Raw genomic sequence first — 25,647 nt, 5'->3', positions numbered from 1 at the left:
ATTCTACTATACATAGGGTCGCTAGGAGTCAGGACCGACTTAATGACACTGAACAGGAACAACTCTTAGACAATAGGATTTCCTTTTAGAAGGATTTTTCTCATGTCTGATTTAATGGCTTCTCACTTTGTTTGGATAAAGCACTGGACCGCAAGGTCAGTTTGAAACACAAGGTCCGTGGTTCAAAATCACCAGCTGCTCTTTGGAAGTCCTAATATATATGGTTCTCTAGGAGTCAAAACAGTGTCAACTGTGCTTATCAACAACAACACTTTGTTTTAGCAACTTTGATGAAGAAGTCATTATAATATTTATCTTTCTACAGGCATAAATAGTTTACTTTGGGTCAAGATATAACTAGACTTCAAAAAGGATATAGTTGAAGGATTCCTTTACTATTCATCTGATTTAAAAGGTTTCCTACTATTTGCAGTAGTGGCAATACACTGATATTGACATGCACATATACTCAAATTGTTTTTAATATCACAGAAAAAACAGGTCACTTTTCTGTTGAACATGTATATTGCAAACAGAATGGGCAAAGGGATGCTGTAATATCACAACATCAAATGCAAGTTGTTCAAATCATCAGTTTAAGTTTTGTTCTTCTCATCGCTCACTGTTGTTGTTAAGTTCTGTTGAGTCTGCTTTGACTCATAGCAACCCTGTATAGGGTTTCCAAGGAACAGCTGGTAAGTTTGAACCATTGACTTTGTGGTTCAAACTCATCTTGTAGTCCAGTGCTTTATCCCACAGTGCCATACCAGGACTCACTAATAGCAGCAAAATGTACCTTCATGCCAATAATTTACTTACAAGTGACAATGAAAACATAAATATATCAGTATCATAGTTCTGGTGGCACAAGTACTGGTTTTAAAAATGAACATTTTTCACATGTCCTGTTTTTATATTTTTAAATACTTTCTTGGGATTTAGGAGGCAGTGTAGTATGGACCAAACCTAGGGCACTGACCATGGTCTTTGATTTAAACTCTAGTTATAAAATACATTCGCACATACATACATACATAGATATATTCAGGCTAACTGTATGACTTAGTCAAGTTAATCATGGAAAGCCACTGTTAAGTCACTGATAAAATAAAGATAATATTACCTCTTTGCAAGAACTTCAGGAATTTCCATTTTTATGGTGGTGGTGGTGTACCATGGAGTGAGTTCCAACTCATAGTGACCCTGCATAGGGTTTCCAAGGCTGTAACTCTTCTGGGAGCAGAAAGCCTCATCTTTCTCCAGCGGAACAGCTGGTAGTTTCCAACTGCTAACCTTTAGGTTAGAAATTCATAAAGTTCTACCTCTACATAAAGGAAAAATGTAAAATAAATAATACAAGTTTGTGCCAAGCCTTGGGTAGCACTTGACACGGTGTTTTTAAGATCTTTCTATGGGAGTTCTCTTTTACTTGTTTATTTTATCAATACATTCACAATAAGACGTTCTACATTAGTTTACCAGAACTGCCAAAGTATCACAAATTGGGAGGCTGAAAATATGTATTCTTTCACAATTCTTCAGGTTAGAAGTCCAAATTAAGATACCAGCAATGTTGACCCCTTCTAAAGGGTGGGAGGGAGAATCTGTCCCCACTTCTGGTGACAATCCTTGGCATTTCTTGGCTTGTACATTCATCACTCTAATCACTGGCTCCGTCTTCACATGTCATTCTCTGTGTGTCTGTCTCTGGGTCTGTTTTCTTGTTCTTACACACTCACCCATCATTTTGCATTAGGGCTTGGCCTACTTTAATATGAACTCATGTTAGCTAAAAACATCTGCAAAGATGCAACTTCCAAGTAAGATATTCTCAGATACCAGGGTTGAATCACTCTTTGTGCGTGTTTGTGTGTGTGTGTGGAAGGGAGTGTGTTGGGAATTTACTTAATATGTTTCTTCTAGCATGGTCTTTGTTATTCCCACACAATTACTGAGTAAGACCACGCAGATGGAGTATATGGAAATCTAATATGGGGACTTAGTTTTGCCATCCTGCTGGGTTTTGAAAGAGCCACCTCAGAAGCAGGAACAAGTGATCATAGGACCATCAAGAAGGAAGATACATGAACGGAGTGTCAGATGCCTGTCCAAAAAAGTGGTGTCAGCAGAGGATGCAGCATGGAGTGTCAAAGCAGCTGCAGGCCTCCAGACCCATGGACCAAGTAGAGGTGGCCACAGTCTTTGCTCCGGGAGCATGCATTCCCCAACATCCAGAAAAAAAAAAAAAAAAAAAATTAATTAATTAAGGGTGATGATAAAAAGGATATGATGTTACACACACAACAGCTGTCTTAGGCTTAGAGACCCACTCATACTCAGGTGAGGATAATATGAAGTAATATGAAATCCAGATCCAAATGAGAAAATAGAACTCTGTTGCTTGGGCATATATATTCTAAAAGGCAAAAGATAATGTTAAAACAAGAATGGAAATATATTTGGTTTAAAACCCTCAGAAGCAGTAATATCTAGCCCTGGAAATACTGCCTTATAATAAAATATAATTTAATGTGACAGTTTTTATAATAGTGAATAGTTAAAACTAGAAATGATAAGCTATAGCAGCTTGAAGTACCTGGAGCTGAGACGGTCATGAAGATTTCTACCAGAACAGTATTAAAAATGCCTGAGTAAAGGACTCCCTGCCATGATAAATTGCACCTGCAGTAAATTCCTAGGCTTCCCTCTTGTTAAGTATAATAAAACATGATGCCTCTGTAGTCTTCAGAAACATTATATGTTAAATTTTTATGGTAATTGCTTCATTTGACTGGGACACTGCCATTTTCTTTCTTTGCAAATAGACAGATTTTCCAAAACGTAATTCATCTTATACTCTGTCCATTGCTAAGTTAAGTTCTTTGTATTTCAGACAGAAAAGAGAAAAAAGGAGAAAAGGCTGAATGATGAAGACATAGTCTTCTGTGTTTGAAAAAGCAAGGCACAGATTTTAAAAATAAGTTGTGGGTAGCACTATTTATAGTTTTCAAGTATGAGGAGGCTTCAAAAAGCTTGTGAAAAAAAACCATCATTCTCTTTCAATTTCATTTTCCACAAACTTTTTGAAGCCTCTTCATCCAAGTGTTCCAACATAAGGATAGTTCTTAAACCAGTAGTTGCTGATATAAAAATATATTTGGGTCTTAAATTTACAACGCAATTTCCGTGGAAAATCTGAGATCAACTATGAAGACAATGTATTTTTAATACATTTCACAAACTAAAAAGCCAAATAACAAGATAATACAGACTCTGCCAGGAAGAATAAGAATGAATGTATTTAACTGGTGTCAGAAATAGTTTAAATACAATATTATCATTTTAAAAGTTTAATATAATATTTAAAAATCCATTTTATTCATTATAAGTAATTGCAAACAATGATTTAGCACTTAATTCTTGTTGCTGTTAAGTGCCTCAAGTCGGTTCCTACTCATAGTGAGCCTATGTAGAATTTCCAAGGAGGCACTGGTGAGCTTGAACTGAGGACTTTGTGGTTCAAACTGACTGCAGTCCAGCCCACTATCCTGCAGCATCACACCAGGACTCCACTTAATATTCAGTCACTGATAATTTATAAGCATCATCTCATATAATCCTTCTGTTGTTGTTAAGTGACTTCAAATCAGTTCTGACTCATAATGACCCTATGCACAACAAACTGAAACACTGCGAGGTTCTGCACTATCCACAAAATTGCTGTTGTTTTTTAGCCCATTGTTGCTGCCACTGTGTCAGTCCATCTCGTTGGGGTCTTCCTCTTTTTCTGCTGACCTTCCACTTCTCCACACCTGATGTTCTTCTCCAGGGACTGGTCCTTCTTGATAATATGTCCAAATTACAAGAGATGAAATCTTGCCATCTCCACTTCTAAGAAACCTTCTGGATGTACTTTTTCTAATACAGATTTGTTTGTTCTTTTGGCAGTCTATGGTACTTTCAATACTCCTCTAAATTCAGGTAGAATATATTCAAGGCCATATTTTGGTTTTGTGGAATTGTTTAAATTTTCTTCAGCTTCAGCGTGAACGCATGCATGAGTAACTATCAGTTCCACAGTTTATTCTGGCCTTCTTTTGACCAATGATATTGAGCTTATCCATTGTCTTTTCCCACATATATACAGTCTGAGTCCTGTGTAGTCCATCTGGTGAGGTACATACGTAACCTTTTATGTCACTGGAAAAGGTATTTACAATGAATAATCCATTGGTCTTGCAAAATTCTATCATGCAATCTCCAGCATTGTTTCTACCACCAAGTTCATATTTCCAACTACTCATACTTCCTGTTTGTTTTCAACCTTGTTATTCCAATCTTCAGTAATTTCCAGTGCATCTCAATTGCATATTTCATCAATTTCAGGCTAAAGAAGTTGGTTTTTGTAGTTGTTGTTAAGTGCTGTCAAGTAGGTTCCAACTCACAGTAACCCTAGCTGGTGGATATAAACAGTTGGCCTTACAGTTCAAACTGACCTTGACTTCCAGTGCTTATCCTAAGTTGGTAGACTTCTTCAATTCTACACCACTGTCTTTAGTGATTGTTGCACAAATTTAAGTAAGAGTGGTATTAACTGTAGGTCTTCATTGTAGGTGTATGGATATTATTCTATTACAGACAGCATTGTATTTCAAGATAGATCTTGAAATGTTCTTTTTGATACTGCATGAGACTCAATTCCTTGTCAATCAGTCATTCCTGGCACAGTAAACCATATAATTGTCTGATTCAAAGTGGTCAACCACTCCATTTCAGATTACTATTGCCAAGATTAATGCATTAGGCACTAAGAAGAGTTGTGGGATGATATCACGAACACCATCCAGGAAGAATGCAAATGGTCATTAAGAAGACAAGAAAGAAGGAAAAGGCCAAAATGGTTGTCAGAAGAGACTCTGGATCTTGCTAAAGCAAATGGAAGATATGGGGAGATAAAAGAGTTGAACAAAAAACTTCTAAGGGCAGCTCAAGAAGGCAAAGTCAAGCATTATAATGAAATGTGGAAAGACCTGGAGTTAGAAAACCAAAAGGGAAGGACACACTCAGCATTTCTCAAGCTGAAAGAACTGAAGAAAAGTTTAAACATCGACTTTCAATATTGAAGAAATCTATAGGCAAAATATTAAATGATGCAGAAAGTACCAAAAGAAGATGGAAATAAATGGCTTATGCCAACTATTTCAAGAGTTAATGGTACTGCAGGAAGAAGTTGGTACTGAAGGAAGAAGATCAACATGCACTGAAGGCATTTGCAAAGAGCAAGACTCCGGGAATTGATGGAATACAAATTGAAATCTTTCAACAAATTTATGCAGCACTGGAGGTACTCACTCATCTATGCCTAGAAATTTGGATGACAGCTACCTGGCTAACTGATTGGTAGAAATCCGTATTTATAGCCATTCCAAGGAGAGGTGAACTAAGGAAATCATTGGACAATATTTATTGGTGTCACATGCCAAATAAAATTTTGCTAAAGATAATTAATAAATGGATACAACAATACATTGACAGGGACCTACCTACCTGCTAGAGGCTCAAGCTGGATTCAGATGAGGATGTGGAACGAGTGAAATCACTGTCAGCTGGATCTTGATTGAAAGCAGAGAAAGATGTTCATCTGTGCTTTTTAGATTATGCAAAGGCTCTCCACTATGTGGATCATGACAAGTTATAATTATACTCATGAGGAATCTATACTTATGAAGCAGTCATTTGAACAGAACAAGGCGTTAGGGAATCAGGAAAGTTGTACACCAAAGTTATTTTCTTTAATCATACTTACCCAATCTGTAAACTGAGCAAATGATCAAAGAAGCTGGATTATATTTAAAAAGAGCATAACATCAGTGACTTGAGGAAGACTCAGTAACAACCTATGATATGTAGATGATACAACCTTGCTGGCTGAAAGCAAAGGGGACTTAAAATATATACTGTTGAAGATCAAAGACCACAACCTTTAGTGTGGGTTGTACCTCACTGTAAAGAAAACTAAAATCCTCACCACTGGACCTATATATGACATCTATGTTAATGGAGAAAAGCTTGAAGTTGTCAAAGACTTCATTTTGCTCAGATCTACTATCAACACTAGGAGTCTGGCAGCATAGTGGTTATGAATTGGGCTGCTAATCTCAGTCAGCAGTTCAAAACTACCAGCTATTCCATGGGAGAAAGTTGAGGCTTTCTGCTCCTGTAAAGATTTGCAGCCTCGGAAACCCTGTACAGGGTCACTATGCATCAGAACTGACTCCACAGCACATAACGAACACCACTATCAACACTAATGGAAGCAGCAATCAAGAAATCAAACGATACATTGTATTAGGCAAATTTATTCTTAAAAGTGTTCAAGAGCAAAGATATCTGTTTGAGGACTAAGGTGTGCCTGACCCACAATACATCATATTTTCAATATCCTCATATGCATATGAAATTGGACAATAAATAGGGAAGACCTAGGAAAAATTGATATATTTGAGTTATGGTGTTGGGAAAGAATATTAAAAGTACCATGAACTACCCAAGGAACAAACAAATCCGTGTTGGAAGAAGTACAACCAGAATGCTCCTTCGAAGCCAAGTGGCCAGATTTTGCTTCTCATTTTTTGGACATATTATCAGGATGGACCAGTCCTTGAAGAAAGACATCATGCTTGGTAAAGTAGAGCGTCAACAAAAAAGAGGAAGATCCCTAACAATATGGTAAGGATGGTAATGTTTTGTTCTGCTGTGCACAGGGTTGCTATGAGTTGGAGATGACTCTGGCACCTAACAACAACAAGGCCTAGGCTTCCATTTCATTTTTGACAACCTCTAATTTTCCTAGATCCATATTGCATACGTTCTACATTCTGATTATTCATGAATCTTTGCAGCTGTTTCTTCTCAGTTTGAGTTGTGCTCCATCAGCAAATGAAGTTCCTGAAAGCTTTGTTCCATTCATGTCATTTTGGTCAATGCTACTTTGAGGAGGCAACTTTTTCCTAGTTGGATTTTGTGTGCCTTGCAACCTGCTCATATTCTGGCACTCTATCTAACAACATTCCACTGTTATTCATAAGGTTTTTAGTGACTAACTATTTTAAAGTGGTCTGCCTCTCCTTCTTCCTAGTCTGTCTTAGTCTGAATGTTCTGCAGAAACTTGTCCATCATGGGTGACGCCACTTATATTTAAAACAACAGTGGCAAAGCCTCCAGCACCACAGTACCAACCAAGGAACCACAGTACAACAAACTGATAGATGAATGGTGGACAATTCTAGGAGTCACATAAAACAAACATTGCAATGATCTTGCTTTTGGAGTTGAAGAATGTGAGCCCTCAAGCAAGTAAATAATTTACTCAAAACTTATAAATAGTGGAGGATGTTAATCCAGACTGTCTAGCTCCAGGGCACGTACCCTTTACCATTATTCCTCTTTTTTAAGTGCTGTGGATCAGGTTCTGACTCATATCTACCCTGTATAGGGTTCCCTTGGAGCAGCTGGTGGGTTTGAACCATTGACCTTGCAGTTAACAGTCTATTGCTTATCTTACAGTGTAACAACAGATGTCCCTTTACCACAATGTTGTAGTAACTGAAATATATGACAAATATAAGAAATATATTTTAAGTTCAATATAAGGAGCTCCATCATTTACCCAAAGAAAATATTACAAAAATTATTTTTGTCTACTTGAATACATATACACTAATGAATGTGTATTTGGTGATGAAATTATGAAATATCTAGTTACAGTATTTCATTTATTCACATCCTATATAATCACATGTTAGACAGAGTAGTATATAAACTAGAAATTTTGCCTTTTTTCCATGTTTACAATTCTTAAAACAAGAGAAATATAGTCTAGGGGTTAAACAAAAGGATTCAGGAGTCAGAATGCATTCAAATTTCAGTTTTAAATATTCTAGGCTAATGATGAGACAGGGTTACATAGTGGTTAAGTGTTGAGTTATTAACAGTTGATGCTTCGAACCCACCAACTGCTCCCCAAGAGAAAGATGTGGTTATCTGTTGTTTTTTTAAAAGATCACAGCCTTTACAGAAAGATCACAGGAACTCTATACACTTCTCCTCCGCTCTACAGGGCTGCAGTGCGTTTGGTTTTGATTTTTAGACTAATGATGTTTGGCAAGTTACCTGAACACGCTATGCTGAATTTCCTCATGTGTGAAGTATTATTCGTTCCTCCCCTCCCCCAAATATAGTAGTTATTAGTAGTAATTGAGTTAATATGTGTGAAATGTATTTTAAGCAGTACCTGGCACACAGTCATGAAAACAGAGATAATAGTTACAGTTTTTATTGGCGTTACATGCACCTTGGGCTTGAGAGACTTGGTCATCACTAAAATCAGCTCAAACTTTCTGAGACTATCTTCTACATTACTTTCCCCTTTGTCTAACTTATTTGAAATAGAACATTCCCAATACTACACATGACATTCTTACAACAAGCCAAAACATCCTTCCACTTAATATTAGAAAGGTGGATGGAATTGACTTGTAATATTAAAAAGGAGTTCTAGTGTGGTGCTGTAGGATAAATTCTGGATCTCGAGGTTGACTTGAACCACAAGGTGGTTCAAATACCCAGCCACCCCTTGGAAACCTTATACAGAGTTACTATGTGTCAAACTTACATGACAGCACTTAACAATAACACAATTAGAAATGTCTATATGATTGATCATTTAAGAGGATATTTTCTGTTTCTACAATAAGGTGCTCTGGTAGCGTAGTGGCTACGAATTGGGCTGCGAACCTCAAGGTCAGCAGTTTGAAACTACCAGCTGTTCCGTGGGAGAAAGATGAGACGTTCTGCTCCCGTAAAGATTAACAGCCTTGGAAATCCTGTGCAGGGTCGCTATGAGTCGGAATCGACTCCACGGCACATGACAACAACAACAACAATGGAAATATTTACTTTAAAGGTTATCTTTACAATACTCTTATTTACAGCCCGAAGCATTCGCAACATTGAGGCCAAAGTCATAAGAATAATTATTAAACCTAGATTACATTTTTTTTTTTTTGCCTTTCTTTAAATTAGTCCTGTTTAAAAGCATCCAAATTGTTTTTATAGGCAAATGAGTCTTCCAAAACAAGAACTTATTGTTCAAAGTAAAATAATTGAAGTCACAGAGGCAGAATTGGAATAACATCTGTACCAGGGTGCTTTAATGAGGAAACTCTGTTCTACAGCATAAAGAATAATTTTGGGAAAAGGAAAATGTAGTTGCCATAATTGGGATATGGAGTTACATGATTAATATGCAGTGAAAGTGAAAACAGACCTTCGGTGCTTGTATTGGTTTTAATAGCATGATCAGGTTTCATTGTTGACCCGAACATGATACTTGCACAGATGCCAAATCCCCACCTCATTTGGAGTTTATGGATATTGTTGAAGATTCTGATGGGGAAATACTGCCCATACTCAAACAATCATTTTCTGACCCAATTCCCCATGACATATTTACAGTAAAAGAGAGAAGAAAGAAAGAACTTATAGACTATCTACATACAATTTCACTAACATCTTAAGAGAGCTTTCTTTGTGCTTATGTCAAAGTATTAGTGTGTATACTAGCATGAATGTCAAACTGAGTGAAAAATATTATTACTAAATTTCCTTTCCTTTTCTGTTACAAGACTGATGATTAATACCAGATCTTGGGGGAATTACTGGGCAGTTGTTACTACCCCATGTTACATTACCGCATCTTTTGACCAGGTTGAAGTATTTACTCCTAGGGAAGCCAGCTCAATGGCTTCAGCAGAGTTCAGCACATTTACAAGTACACCAGTTTTCTTTAATATAACTTTCTGGGGCCATGTTGCATTGGGGGTAGAACATTTAAAAAACAGTTTATTTAATATCCATGAAATTGACTTCAAATTCCCAAGAGGCTTGTACAGAATACTTGTACTTGTGTTTCAAAGTACATGGAAGATTCATTCAGCTAACTCAATTTTCATGTTTGGTTTCGCAGTTGGGGAATGGGAGGTATGGTGGTGCTTGGTGATTATTTCCACAGGCAGAAGTATAATTTAGATGGTATCTAATAGTCCATTCCTAAGCAGATACTTTTTAATGCTTATACTCTGTGACTTAATTCAAATAGGAGAGTGGTGTCTATTTTGGATAGGAAGAAAGGGCAACACTGGAATACGAGAGACTAGAATATATGTTTTCTTGAAACATAAGATTATTAAATAGAAGAAGTGATGGATTGTAATTCAGTTTCATAGATAAAGTACTTTAAAGAGTATAATCATGTAATTTATCAATCAAAGTGGGTTTTTTTGGATCTAAAAGGGAAACATAATTATGCTGGGAAAACAGGCATCAAATGGGACCACGGGACTGGCCTCAATAAACTACTAAAATTTGTGCAGATAATACCAACATTAATAAATATTAAAGTAACTGCTAAAAGGTGGTAAAATCATGGGTTGAGTAATTTCAGAAATTCATTGATGAGACAGCAACAACACTGTAAGAGTGAGACAGACATCTCCAGGCTGCCTCTGAATCTCTAGAGGGCAGGCCTGCATTTTGGGCTTGTTGTTTTCTCCTTTTGCTGTTGCTATTTTTGTTTGCAGGGGAGTGTCCTTTATGCTTGCTTAAAATTTTGTTTTAGTATATGTCTATATGTGTGCTACAAGAAAAAGTCTAAACAGTGAGATTTATTTCTTTGGAAACAGTTCCTGAAGTGATGCTCTGACTTCATTTATGAATACCACAGTATCTTGTTCCCAAGGATGATGTAAATTTTACAGCAAGGACTGATGATGTAAATTTTAATACTATAAACCTTGAAGATAGTTCTGGTCATTTATTAGTAAGGTAGAATTTGGAGTTAGTGTTGTCAACACTCCACCGCTTTAAAAAACATATTTAACACAGCAGTCGAAGCCATCTTTTCCAAAAGGAAACAATCTACTCATGTCACTCATTAGCTTATAACCTTCAATGGTTTCCCACTTTTTTTGAACGAACATCCCAATTCCACAAGACTCTGTATTTCTTGGGGAGCACCAGTACAGTAATAGCATAAATAGTGGCCTGGGAATGACAAGCTGCTCTGCAGGAGAAAACTCAAGCTTTCTACTCCAGCAAAGATTTAGAGCTTATGAAATCTCATACAGGGTCGCTATGAGTTGGAACTGACTGGACTGTATTTAACAATATCTCTATGTATTAGCCTCCACTTTCTGGTTCCTGCCTCAACTCCTATGTGGCTTCCCTCACTTCCTGCTCCAGGCAACCAAACTTCATTTAGACTAGTTAGTCTCAACCAGCCTGGTATTCTCAACAAACCCAGGCTATGCTTGGCAATGCCTAAAGACATTTTTAAAATTTTTTTATCACAACTGAGGGAAGGGGCAGAGTGTGCAACTGTGATGTAGTGGGTGGAAGCCAAGGACACTGGTAAACACAGGACACACACCCTCCCACCCCCATCGCCAAAGAATCAATTGGACCAGAATGTGAATAGCATTGAAATAGATTTGGACCTACCCTTACACCATGCTCTGCCTGATCCTAGGCCCTGGTTCCCTCTGCCTTAAGCATTCAGACGACTCTTTTCACCCTTTCTGTTAACTTCTATCCACTCTTTGGATCATCACCCTCTCAGAGGCGGGCCCTTTCTTCAAGAATTACACCTGTTCAAACACTTGGGAGCAGTTAAGACTACAGTGTTGTTAAGTGCCATGGAGTCGATTCCAACCCAGAGTGACCATATATAGGGTTTCCGAGGAGCAGCTGGTGAGCTTGAACCGCCGACCTTGCAGTTCAAACAGCTTTGCAGTCTGGTGCATTAACCCACAGCGCCACACCAGGATTCCTAAAACTACAATTTCACATGCTTTGGTCATTTGATTAAACCTCTCCCCCACCAACTCCAAAGGGGCAGACCACATGTAGCTTACACTCCCATACTGTTGTTAAGTGCAGTGGAGTCAGTTCTGACTCAGAGACCCAGTATAGGATTTCTGAGGCTGTACATCTTCAGGGACGCAGAAAGCCTCATCTTTCTCCCAGAATGGCAGGTAGTTTTCAACTGTTGACCGTGAGGTTAGCAATCCAACTCATAACCACTATGCTAGCTGGTATAACTACCATGCAACTTTAAATAAATGTTTAATAGGTTTACCTACAAAAGGAGAGCAACAGAGTAACTATCTCATTAAATTGTGAAGACTACATAAATTGATACCTGGGTTAATGGACTGGACGGCAATGTCATTTAAACACCAAGGTCGGCAGTTCAAGCTCACCATTCACTCCTTGGAAACTCTATACAGGGTCTCTATGGGTCGGAACCGACTCCACGGCACGTAACAACAACATAGAGCTGTAGGATAATCACTGGACTGCGAATCACAAGGTCGACAGTTCAAACATACCAGCTGCTCCTCGGAAACCCTCGGAACCGACTCCACTGCACTTAACAACAACATAAGTTACTTAGTTCAGTCCGTGAATTATAGTAGTATCACGGTGACTCAAATTTTGAGTCACAAGAGAAGAGAAGGTCCACGCCTTTCACAGGACCGGTTCCCCCCCAACTAGACTCGTCACCGCTGCGCCTGTACATTCCTGCCTCCACCGCTAAATGCCAGAAGCATTTCCCCTTTTTCCATTGGCCATCACAGAGTTCGCCGCTGCCGCGCATGCCACATCTTAGCTTCCACCAGCGTCCAATCAAGAGAGAGCAGACCTTGCCAATACGCTTGCGCGAAACGCCATACCCCGGAAGTGGTTCTTTGGCCCTGTGACACGTAGCAACGGGGCTACCGTAGGGTCCAAAACTGAATTTTGTGGGTCTTTGGAACTGTAAGTACTGGAGCTACTGCCGTTACCGCTGCCGCGGCTCTTGGTGAGTGTCCTAGTGTCGTGGCGTATTGTTCGGCTTCTCTCCGCACCTGTGCAGAATGGTTTGTAGCCGTCTTTCGGCGCCACGTCCTGGTTCTTTCCTCTCAGACACTTGTTCGCTTTCAGACCACAGGCGCGGCTTTGTAGTGTCTGTGTTCTCCCGCAGTCCCCGGCCTTAATTTGCAAGACAGCAGTGGCGCTGTCAGCTGTATAACTCTGCAGGGTGAGGAATCGTGGCTGTTGGTATTTCAGACCCCCCACCAGTCTCCGGTCCTCATACCAGGTGCTATAGGCAGATCAACTCCTAGTTGCCTCCCGGGCCTCCACTTGGAAGACTAGAGACATTTTCTTAGCTCCCCTTTCCCCAAGGCCCGTCTTTCAAATGCTGCACCCCTAAATTCCATTAGAGCATTTGCTGGTTCCTGGGGCTATTTACTTAAGCCCATTGTTGACTGTGTTGTGTTTTCCCAAAGTGTCAGGATGGAATTCGGTAGGACCCTGGACTTAAATATTATTTGCCATTTTTCTTCTATTGCAGATCAGTTACAATGTCAGGCTTTGATAATCTCAACACGGATTTCTACCAGACAAGTTACAGCATCGATGACCAGTCTCAGCCGTCCTATGATTATGGTGGAAGTGGAGGACCATATAGCAAGTAACTTTTCCATTTTGGATATGGATTTAGTCAGTACTGCAGGGAAAGCATGCACACAACGTTTATTTATTTTATTGTTTTCCTAATACTGAATATGTGAGCATGTTGTTTATCAGCAGTGTGACTTTTCATAATTTTCTGTCTCTGGAGGGATCTGGGATATCAATTTGTGTTTGAAGAGCTTGCCATAGTTACGATTCTGCATCTTCTGCAAAATCTTGCTGTAGGTGTAAAAGTAGCACTTAAAGAACTGTTTTTAGTAATGGTTTTTTTTTTTTTTTTGGTTCTCTATTGTTGAAAATCAAGGCTCAAGTAACATATTACTTAGATTGTCTTTAAGTTTGACTTATGAGTCCACAAAACTCCATATTTCCCATAGGAAGTCACCTTTAATATTTTACATGAGTTCCTTTTTGGTGCTTTACAAGTGTTGTACCTACATCCCTATATCCCTGGAAAAATAAAGAACAAACAAGAACAGCCAAAAAGCAAAAAAAAAAAAAAAAGTTATTTGATGATCAAAATTTTATCATAATCTATTTGAGTTTTAAGAATACCATTTTACGTCAGCTCCCACATTATTTACTATAAATAAGATCGAGCTTCAGAAAGTTCGTGTAAAAATTTCATTGTCTGTGAATTCCAGTTTTCCATGAACTTTTTGAAGCCCCCTCATGTAATAATACCAGTTGCATACTTTATAAAGTACTGAACATAAGTATTTTTTTGAACCTTGAATTAACTAATAATAGCATTGTGGACTATTGAGGAAGAAGTTAGCCAGCCCAGTAGGCTTTTTAACTCTATTTGTTGGTTTGTGAAAGTGGAGTTTCATCTGTAAAGATTATGTCTTGCTGTTAGATACCCTGGAGTCCCTTTCAATTTACAGCATCCCCTTGTGACAGAGTAGAACTTCTTGGTCAGGTGATCTAAGTCTTTACAGGAGCCATTGGACTGTCAGACCTTTCTCCCCTGGAGCTGCTGGGAGGGATTTCAAACCAACAACCTTTCAGTTCGCAGCTAAGCGCTTAACCTTTGTGCCATCAGAAATCCTTAATGATCTTATCTACCACACTGTGTTTTAGTGTAAAATCCTTGGAAATTTGGATTTTCTCTTATTTTGTTTTGTTAGAAAATGAAAATAGATTATGTGGTCCTTAATATCGTGATCTTACCGACGATGGAAGGATGTTGCTGCATTTGATATTGCCCTTTCTTTACAGTATTTCTTTAGTACATAGAATTTTGGGGTCTATATAAACAGTTATCAGAACATCAGTTGCACACCCCAGAGGTTCCTTGAGACTTTTAAGGGGTTCCTGAGGTCAAAACTGTTTTCACAATACTAAGACAGTGTTTACCTAATTGTTGTTAAGTGCTGTCGAGTCAATTCTGACCCATAGGTTTTCCAAGGTTTGAACTGCCGACTTTGCAATTCAAACGGCTTTACAGTCTGGTACATTAACACACAGCGCCAAACCAGGACTTTGTTTACCAATTAGGTGTATAGATATTTGCAGTCTTGTTGCAGAAGTAATAGTGTTACAGCTGATGCCTGAGTATGAATCCAGAGCGTGGCATCCAATTGTCTGAGTAATCATTTTATTCTTTACTACCACTACTTGCCTTTGATGAAGCAATAAGAATTATGGTTGATTAAATCCTGACCCTTTGCGTAAATGTCTTTTTAGTAATATGTGTGATAAAATGTGAACTAGTCATTAAGCACTTCTCCGTACTGAAGTACAATGATCATCTCTGGAGAAAAGAGCAGTTTAATTGTTTGAATTGTGAGCTAAACTGGTCACTCTTTTCTTGGGATACCATTTTTACTTGAAGGAACAGTTGACAAGACAAACTATCTTGGTATGTCTGTGTCTCTCTGTCTCTGTCTCTTGTCTTTTTGAAGGAGTAGAATACAGTCTTTTTATGTAGATGGTAGAAACCTCTATGTGCAACTTTTAGAGCTTTTTCATAAACTAATAGGTGGTTTCTCTTATAAATCCTATCAGAATCAGTAAGATAGCATATTGTACTAAATCAGGAATTGTGCATTCTTGTCCCAGTTCCAACAACTATTAAAAAATTATTGAGAGTTGACCACTGGAGTCAGACAACCTAATTTTACATCTTGGCACCACCATGCGCAAGATTTTTTTAACTTAACTTTCACTTTCCACCGCTATAATGCGGAGGACAATAATAGTTATACCCTAGGGTTGTAATCAGGATAATAAATGAAATAATATGTTTTTGAAATTTTTAATAGTTAGTACATGTTTTTCAATTAACTATAGCATACATTTTGGGAGGATAGGAGTAAGAGGTTAATGTTAGAACTTTGGCTGTTTTATAATTAATTTCAAGTTATAACATGAAAATTATACTTCTGCTTTTTCTTTTCCAGATTCCCTAGAAGTTTCTTGTGTCTAGTCCCAGAGCTAGTCTAAGCATATACCTGTATGCTTAAGAAAATGCTGGTTCTATAGAGTATGCACAATTCTCAATATTGCTTTCTTTACTCCACTGAATATTTCTTATCACTCCATATCAGTACACCCAGATCTACTTCATTCCTTTAATAAGTGTGGTGGTGGTTATGTGCTGTGGAGTTGGTTTCAACTCATAGCGACCTGTACAGGGTTTCCGAGGCTGTAAATCTTCACGGGAGCAGAAAGCCTCATCTTTCTCCTGTGGAACAGCTGGTAGTTTCAAACTGCTGACCCTGTGGTTTTCAGCCCAATTCGTAACCACTACACTACCAAAGCTCCTATTATACACTAATATTATAATACATTTATTTATAGTGTATATAGTATTTAAGGAGTTCTGGTAGCGTAGTGGTTACGAATCGGGCTGCTAATCTCAGGGTCATCAGTTCGAAACTACCAGCTATTCCGCAGGAGAAAGATGAGGCTTTTTGCTCCTGTGAAAATTTACAGCCTGGGAAAACCTTATACAGGGTTGCTATGAGTTGAAACCAACTCCATGGCACATAACACATAACAACAATAACAATATATAGTATTTTAGGGAGTCCTGGTGTGGCACTGTGGGTTAATACTTCAGACTGCAAAGCCGTTTATAACTGCAAGGTTGGCGGTTCAAGCTCACCAGTTGCTTCTTGGAAAACCTATACAGGGTCACTATGGATTGGAACTAACTCAACAGCTCTTCACAACAGCAACAACAGTAGTATTTTAGAGGAGTCCTGGTGTGGCGTTGTGGGTTAATGCGCTGGACTGTAAGGTCAGTCTGAACTGCAAGGTCGGCAGTTCATGCTCACCAGCTGCTCCTCAGAAACCATATACAGAGTTACTATGAGTCAGAACCGACTCAACAGCACTTAACAGTAACATAGTATTTTAGGAGTCCTGGTGTGATGCTGCATGATAAGCACTGGGCTACAAGGTCGCTTTGAACTGCAGGGTCGGCGGCTCAAATTCAATAGCTGCTCATTGGAAACATTATACAGGGTTGCTGTGAGTTGGAACCAACTTGGCAGCACTTAACAACAATGATAGTATTTTATTTTCTTCTATTAAAATAATGCTGCATTGAATTAAATATTATTGTATATCCAGAAAAGAAAGGATATTATTTTGTTTAAACATAAATTCGATTTGTGTGGGAAATCTTGAAAAATGACATTGGAATTCAGCTTAAAATTTACTGTTATTTTGATAAGCTTGTGGGCAGACTGCTTAATTAACTTAAAAATTAGATTGAATTTTAAAATCTCAAATGTTAATGGAAGTCATTAAATTTTTGTATCAAAGGGGAATATTAAAAGATTATTAAACTAAGGTATCTTTGAGACTCCTCGGTTTTCAATTAAGTATCCTGGTTTGGCGCTTTTGGTTAATGTACTGGACTGCAAAGTCTGCTTGAACTGGGAGGCCTGTGGTTCAAGTTCACCAGCTGCTCCTCAGAAACCTATACAGGGTCGCTATGGGTCAGAACCCGACTCTTTGGCACTCAACAACAACAACATCCTTGAATGGAATTGTTTTACTTCTGAACTTCTTATTCTGTAAAGCTTAGGTTAGTCCCAACAATGTAGATAAGTCATATTTTTGCAGAAGATGGTGAAGCAGGAGTTTTAAAAGTATGACTTGTATCCTGTGTTCTCACTTGTCGTTATGATTGAAATAGCCATGGTGGTAGGGCTTTCCCTCTAAAACTGCAGGGTTTCTTATAATATTTGCTCAAATGAGATGATAGGTATACAACTAGTTTGAAAAATCGAAAGCTTTATTTAAATGCAAGTTGTGCAAGGGTCAAAAAGTATTGCTACCCAGTCATAGCAACCTCATTACACGAAAATATTGAAGTGTGAAGCTCCTGTTCCTTGACATAGCTTTCATCGCAGTCTGTATGCTTCTGAAGGCAGTGTCTTCATCTCGCCTACCCTCTCCTGAAGAATTAAGCATTCTTTGATTTATACCATGTTGGAGTGGTAATATGGCATTCTCCAGGAACTCTGTGTATTTTCAATGTTCTTTGTGTTTTGCAAACCAAAAATTCTTATGGGGTAGGATTGGAGCTATAGGATGGATAGAGCAGGATGTCCCAGAGTCATTTTCATATGACAGCCTTTGCTGACTTCAAAGACTGAGCAGGTATAGTAGCATGATGGAAATCAATTCCTCGGAGCACTTTTCTGGCCTCTTTCTCACCAGAGCAGTTTTTAGGATCCTTAGTAGCAAAAAGTTTTTACTTAGCTTTGTACTAATACTGTTTTACATTCAAAAGATTTTCACAAAAATTAAGCTTGATCATTCCACTCCTTGGCTTGATATTGGTGGTGGCTCTTAAAAGAGATATTTCCGCTTGCAAAATATAAAGTGCAACAGAGAATAGAAGTTATGGTGTGGCACTGGAGGATAAGCATCGGACTGCTAGTTACAATAGGAGTCCTGGTGTGGTGCTGTAGGATAAGCATTGGATGGTTCAAACGCACCAGCTGGTCCTTAGAAGCACTATGCCAGGGTCACTATAAGGTAGACCGACTTGACAACACTTACCAACAATAACACAGAGTGAAGTAAAATGATTGTACATTCAATGTTGATCAAAATTACAACGGGAAAATTTTAAAATGTATTATAAAGGCTGTCATCTTATGACTTGTTAGTTTTTATTTTACACTTTATCTTTATGCAGTGTTGACTAATAAGGAAAAATTGACAAGATTGTTAAATACTCATTTGTTGACGCTGATAATGTGTTCTCATTTAGTAATTTATAAAATGCTTAAGTGCTACATAAATGAAAGTGAGCCTCCTTGGGGAGATTCTCTATAAAAACAAAACAGCATTTTATTATAGATAAAAAGCTTGATTTTTACCATTTATAAAAACTGACCAAGCAGTTATATAGGAATTGGGTAACTAACATTCCCTACCTGCCAATATGAAAATGCAGGAATTGAAGGGATTTCTGCTGTGAGAAGGCAGGTACTTCTGATTAATGTGGCTTCTTTTACTTTACAGACAGTATGGTGGCTATGACTACTCGCAGCAAGGCCGATTTGTCCCTCCAGATATGATACCAACACAGCAGCCATACACTGGGCAGATCTTTCAGCCACCTCCAGCCTACACTTCAACTACACCTCAGTCATTCTATGGTAACAACTTCGAGGATGAACCACCTTTATTAGAAGGTAGAATTGGTTGCTATACTTTGTAGTATGTTGATGTTGTTAGGAGTCCTGGTATGGTGCTGTTAATGTGCCAGACTGCAAAGCTGTACCCTGTAGTATCTATAATAGCTGGTTAAGAACAAATACATCCAAATTTGGAGAATTGCCTTTCCTTTAAAAGAAATAATCTTGTAGGAAAGGAGTTTTCTACTGAGTGACCCATTTTGAACAGTGTCAATGAAATCACATAGGACTAGAGGAGATTCAATTTTAATAAACCAAAAATCCAAACCCATTATAAGGAAAGTAGAGCTGCCCCAGGGGGATTTCAAGGAGTAAGTCTTCATGGAAGCGTACTGCCAGTCTTTTCCTGCAGAGCAGCTAATGGCTTTGAACCACTGACCTTTTGCTTAGCAACTGAATGTTTAACCATTGCACTACCAAGGCTACATAGATTTTTAATAGGCCTTTGTAAAATATTTTGTTGTTGTTAAGTGCTATCAAATCAATTCTGATTCACAGCTACTTTGTATAGAGTTTCGGAAGAACAGCTGGTTAAGTTTGAACTCCTAACCTTGCAGTTAGCAGTTCAGTGCTGTCTTACCGCATCACATGAGGACTCGATAAGATATGATAGTGTGTCAGTATAATTACATTGAGGTGAGCATAGAATTTTATTTCAGATTGTTTGTTTACTTCTCTTATTAGAAGAACCAAAAGGAAATACCATGGTATTGATTATTATAGATAACTTGTGACTTTATGGGAAAATATAGTGGTTTTTAAATTCTATTCCAGTGAAGTTGAAAAATTCACCATATAGTAGTTGTAAAAAATCAATGTTTTGGACTTTGAAAGTATAATGAAATGTGTGGCTACTTCAGAAAATGTAGACATATGCATGTAGACATAATATGTATACATTTTTTGCAGGGCCCCAGGTGTCCCTGAATATTTTGCTGTTAGTTTTGTGCTATGGAGTCAGAACTGACAGATAAATTAGTTTTTGTTTCATCATACTCATGCCCTTACCTAACACCAAACCAGAAATTGAAGATTTGTAGGATCAACTCCACCTTGAAAACTAGTGTTGAGGACTCATTGAAATAATACCATCTAGTAGGCACTGGACTGCTAACCACAGGATGGGCAATTCAAACCTACCAGTTGTTCTGAAGGAGAAAGTTAAGCCTTTCTGTTTCCATAAAAATGTATAGCCTCCGAAACCTTGTACAGCATTGCTATGAGTCCGAATCGACTTGGTGTGGGAGTGGGTAGTACTGATTTACCCATTTTTAATGCCATTTCACTTTGTCTCCTGCTGTAATACAGATTGTGAAAAATTAAAGATATATTAAAAATCCTAATGGTTTTCTGTTATTTTTTCTTTTTTTTTTTTAGAGTTAGGTATCAATTTTGACCATATCTGGCAAAAAACACTTACAGTATTGCATCCATTAAAAGTAGCAGATGGCAGCATCATGAATGAGACTGATTTGGCTGGACCAATGGTTTTTTGTCTTGCCTTTGGAGCCACTTTGTTACTGGTAAGACATTAGTTTCAACTCAGTGTACAATTAAATAGTAGTTTATATTTTCTACCAAAAGCCATTTTGAGACTAAGTATACCACAAGTCTTTAATGTGTTTTGAATACTAATATGCTTTTAAGAGTTTCTTGATTTTTCATCTATCTATCACTCTTCTATTCTTAATAAATAGAGCAGATTTAGAAATAATTTCTTATAAGAAGTAGCCCAATTTTTAGGTAAAAAAATAATGTGTACTTTAGTCTCTTGACCAGAATTTCTCACCTTTTTTTAGGCTATTGTTCTATTTTTGTTGGTGTTGGTTTTGTTTTTTAAAAATCTAGACCCCTGGGGTTATGTTTACTTGTAGTGATGATGGTGGTTATTTTCCTATAATTTTAATAAATGAAAACATTAAAGGACAGCAGGTTTTAGCCCTCTCAAGATGTTAAAACATATGTTCGAGTGGTAGAATTTTTCTATAGATTTCTCGGTTATAAAGATAATTGTTAATATGTAATTTTTATTTCATCTTGGATGTCTCTGAATTACAAAAGATAAATAAGTCATGTAGTGGACGGAAGGTAAGTGTTTTAATAAGAATATCTGTATTTGAGCCCAGTGCTTCTATTCTGCCATTTAACAAGTCATGTACTCCTCCATTCCCTTCTGGTAGATAATAATCCTGGGCTGCCTACCCTAACAGGATTGTGTGGAGACTAAAACAAAAAGGGTGTGTGTGAACACTTTGAACAGATAGCAGCTCTGTAAATATGAGGTTTTATGATTTTTACATGAATGAATTCAGCTGGACTTATTCAAACTTAAGAACTTTTAATCGTATATTTAAAAATAAAACAGGAGACTAACAAAAATTCCAAAGATTTTTTCCAGTTGACATAATCTGTAGAAGTGTTTTTGCCATGACTTTTGTGTGACAAAATGTGACAAGGGAATTTTTAAAGGCTTATTTCTTAGTAATAGTATGACCTGAATAAAATATCTTTGTACATGCCTTGACTAAGAGTAAGTTAGTTCTGACCTTTGCTGACCTAAGATTTGTCAGTGATATCTCTTATAAGAGCAGAATTTATTGTGTTATTTTTCTTTTTTTAGTCAAAGGGTTGTATAAATCAAACAACATTTTGGAACAACATTTAAAAAAAAAACAAAAACGCTTGCATTAAGTTCCACTTGCCTTGTCAGTCAGTTTTCTTTTCTCCTCCCCTGCCCCAAATCCTGGGTTCTAGCATAATCCTGGCTTCCTTATTTTAGCTCCTTAAAACACCCTCGCTAAAGTAAATGAAAAAAATGATTTCTGCTGTTAAGAACACCATGGCTGCATGTGCAAATGAGAAGGGGTTGCTTTGTTTTCAAACTATGTTAGCTATCATCCAAACATTTATATGCATGTCTGTTCATCTTGTCTCTAGTTTTTTGTAGTTGTTATTGTTTGCTTAGAATCAGCCAAATTTCTTTTAAGTATCTGCTACTTTACATGGTTTTGCCATGATTTTATTTGTTTGCTCAACTCTATACCATATTCAGGAGTTCTGGTGTGGCACTGTAGGATGAGCACTGCACTGCCAACCACAAGGTTCATGGTTCAAACCCACTAGATGCTTCTCAGAAATTCTGTACAGGGTTGCTATGAGTCAAAACTGACTTGACGGTACTTGACAGCAACAACATGTACCACATTCAAGTGCTAAATGGAAAACTAAACCCCTATATTTTTGGAGGTGATACTTTAAGCTTCTTAATAAGGCTGTAATATAAAGAAGAGATACCTCTGTAGATATCTTGATACTGAACGTTGTTGTTATGTGCCATGGAGTCGGTTCCGACTCATAGCGACCCTTTAATGGCTGTATGTAAATCTTTACGGGAGCAGAAAGCCTCATCTCTCTCCTCCGGAATAGCTGGTAGTTTCGAACTACTGACCTTGAGGGTCGCAGCTTGATTCATAACCACTACGCTACCAGAGCTCCTGATATTGAATAGATGCTCACTAATCACGTTTCATTCTAAGACTGAAATACAGCTAAAAATAAAATACTGTTTTTCCATTTAACTTATATTCCTTTCTTTACCTGTAGGCCGGCAAAATCCAATTTGGCTATGTGTATGGAATCAGTGCAATTGGATGTCTAGGAATGTTTTGTTTATTAAACTTAATGAGTATGACAGGTGTTTCATTTGGTTGTGTAGCAAGTGTCCTTGGATATTGTCTTCTTCCCATGATCCTGCTTTCCAGCTTTGCAGTAGTATTTTCTCTGCAGTAAGTATTGATCTTTATTTTGAGGATTAATTGACCAATTCTGTAAAGTAGAATTCACTTCACTTTCAGTTTGTGATAAATCATAGATTCAGTGACTATATCAGCTAGTACCTTTTGTGGGTGAGGATGTATGCTAGCTTCTTTTAGGCAATGTACAATGGAAGATGAGAACAAATTTAGAAATCTTTCATGTGGTCTCTCTTTTTACCTGTGGGAGAGGTTGCATGTTTTATACCATGGGATTATACTGTTTTGGGGGTATGCTTGCCACTGTCATAGAAATAATGAATTGAACGTTGATGATTGTTTTTAGCTTAAGTATTTCATGCAAAAGGTCAAGACATTAGGTTATTAAAATTACACTTACCACTCAATATTTTTTGGCCACATCTATTTTCTTTAAGCCATGGGGCATAAATTTACCATAAGAATAATAAACTATTTGGCAGCTTTTTAACTGAAAGGAAAATATATTCTTTTTATGGAAGGCGGTTGTGATTGCCTACCATGTTCTCAGATGTACATGTAAGCAGCCTTAAATTTTAAAGTAATTTAGGTTAGATTATAAAGAAAGGTGATTTTTTTTTTTTTTAAATAAAGTTCCTGCTTGTAACTGGTGTGCAGATTCTCTCTCACAGTTCAATCTCCTCCTTGTGGCTGATTGCAGACATTGCAGACAGCTGGGTTTTGCTACATTAACCCACCACCACCCCTCCCCACAAAGAAAATCCATTGCTGTCCGGTGGGTTCTTACTCATCACCACCCTATAGGTTTAGGAGAAGAGCATACTTCAGTTGTCTGATACTAGAAATTTAGCACGTTGATGGCATTTCAGGATTATTACATTGGATGGAAATGTTTCAGATTTTCAGTGTTTATACTACTTTACTCTCATTTGTTATAATTTGGTATTTTTATCGTTGAATATACAGAGGATGCTATTTTCTACTTAAACAGTAATTCTGTACTGGGAGCAGTTTTACCCATCAGGTGACATTTTTAGTGTCTGGACACAATTTTGATATCACAATTGGGATACTAGGAACTATTGACATCTAGCTGCTTAGCATCCTAATCATGCACAGAGCAGCCCACAACAAAGAATTATCCAGATCGAATGTCAGTAGTGTCAAGGTTGAAAAACCCAGTACTAAAGGTAATGAAATGAAATAACATGTAAATAAGCTTCTTAACACATAATCTAATTCTGCATCATTGAATTTACTGTGAGGTACATTTTAGCAGTTGAAAAATATCTTGATTATTCCTGCAGATGTCTACGTGTAGATTTTTAAATGCTTTTCTTTACAATAGGTTTATAGTGTTCTTCCATAACTAATCTCATATATTGCCTTTTTTTTGTACCCCCTGCTTTCTTTGTGGTTACAGAGGAATGGTTGGAATCATTCTCACTGCTGGAATTATTGGATGGTGTAGTTTTTCTGCTTCCAAAATTTTTATTTCTGCATTAGCCATGGAAAGACAACAACTTCTAGTAGCATATCCTTGTGCATTGTTATATGGAGTCTTTGCCCTAATTTCCATCTTTTGAACTGAATTTATCTCATGGACATCAGTGGGCAGAAACTCACAAAAAGGACCTTGAACTCTTAAATCGGACCAGCAAATTGCTACAGCACCATCCTCATGCAGATTTAACAATTTAACAATTGGAGCAATGGAAGTAAACATGTATTGTCTGTTCGTTTTTATAGAACTTTTCAGTACTTTACTGGGTTCACTTGCAGTGTGACTAGCTTTAATTGTTCATGGTTATACAAATAAAATGTACTGTTTCTTTCTTGTTCCTGTTGCCTTTAGAAAAACAGCTTTTTTTCTTCTAAATGAGAATATGATGATTTTGATAGATTTTTATCACCTGTGGGAAGCTAACCACAGCGCTGGTAATCTTTCTAGAAACAACCCAGCCATAGTAAAGAAAACACAAGACTAAAACTGCAGAAGTTTTTCTAAGGAATTACCTGTGTACACAAACCAGGTATACTTGAAGCAAAAAAAAGATCCCAGTGTGGAGTTGACTGAGTTTCCACTTCAGAAATTTGACATTCTTTTCAATTATCTCATGAAGTTTCAGCTGAAATTCTGAGATTTAAGAGGTTCACAGTCTACCTAATTGTAGATGTGAAATGTGAATGCCTGTTTAGATATTAGCAGTAACTAAATCGTTAGTGACAGGGACTGCCTTATAATTAGGTTTCCACGTTTCCCAGGAAAAGAGAATCACTAAACTTTTATGAGAAGAATATTTAAAATGTTTTAATTGTCAGTTTGCAGTTATCAGTGTAAAGTGCATTTGATGCTTATTAATTAAAAATTTCCCAATTAATTTTCACTGTGTTACTGAGTTTGCTTTTGTTAAGCCACAGTATTCTTGTCTTTAAGTTGGGTCTGCTTTTTACTTGTATTCCTAATTGAACCTAAGTTTTTAAGAGTAGAAGTTATCTGCTATGGAAACAGAAAAAAAGTGATTTTCTTTGAATTAAAATATTATGTTCTTGTACTAAATTTATTTGGTTTACATTGTCATGTTCTCTTGCCAGAGAAAGCATAAGAAAATTTAAGAGGAGACATATATCCATCTGAATAAAAAAAA

The 25,647-nt window shown here is 37.4% G+C and overlaps 1 protein-coding gene across 1 annotated transcript; it reads left to right on the top strand.

Moving 5' to 3' along the window:
- The first annotated feature begins 13,460 nt into the window (after nt 1-13,460).
- Nucleotides 13,461-24,984, top strand: LOC102828103 (protein YIPF5-like). Its single transcript, XM_006873267.1, has 5 exons — nt 13,461-13,576; nt 19,072-19,244; nt 20,625-20,770; nt 22,851-23,032; nt 24,423-24,984. Exons 1-5 carry the CDS (start codon nt 13,467-13,469, stop codon nt 24,583-24,585), a joined length of 774 nt encoding a protein of 257 aa, XP_006873329.1. The 5' UTR covers nt 13,461-13,466; the 3' UTR covers nt 24,586-24,984.
- Nucleotides 24,985-25,647: the final 663 nt, after the last annotated feature.

This window comes from Chrysochloris asiatica, unplaced genomic scaffold (assembly GCF_000296735.1).
Source record: "Chrysochloris asiatica unplaced genomic scaffold, ChrAsi1.0 scaffold00232, whole genome shotgun sequence".
In the NCBI taxonomy this organism is placed as follows: domain Eukaryota; kingdom Metazoa; phylum Chordata; class Mammalia; order Afrosoricida; family Chrysochloridae; genus Chrysochloris; species Chrysochloris asiatica.
This window is presented reverse-complemented; position numbering and strand designations above follow the sequence as displayed.

Excerpts from the sequence above, each read along its gene's own strand:
- LOC102828103 (XM_006873267.1), top strand. The coding sequence starts at position 13,467 with ATGTCAGGCTTTGATAATCTCAACACGGATTTCTACCAGACAAGTTAC. Across the intron at positions 19,245-20,624 it reads TGAACCACCTTTATTAGAAG|AGTTAGGTATCAATTTTGAC; the intron begins GTAGAATTGGTT and ends TTTTTTTTTTAG. Across the intron at positions 23,033-24,422 it reads GCAGTAGTATTTTCTCTGCA|AGGAATGGTTGGAATCATTC; the intron begins GTAAGTATTGAT and ends TTGTGGTTACAG.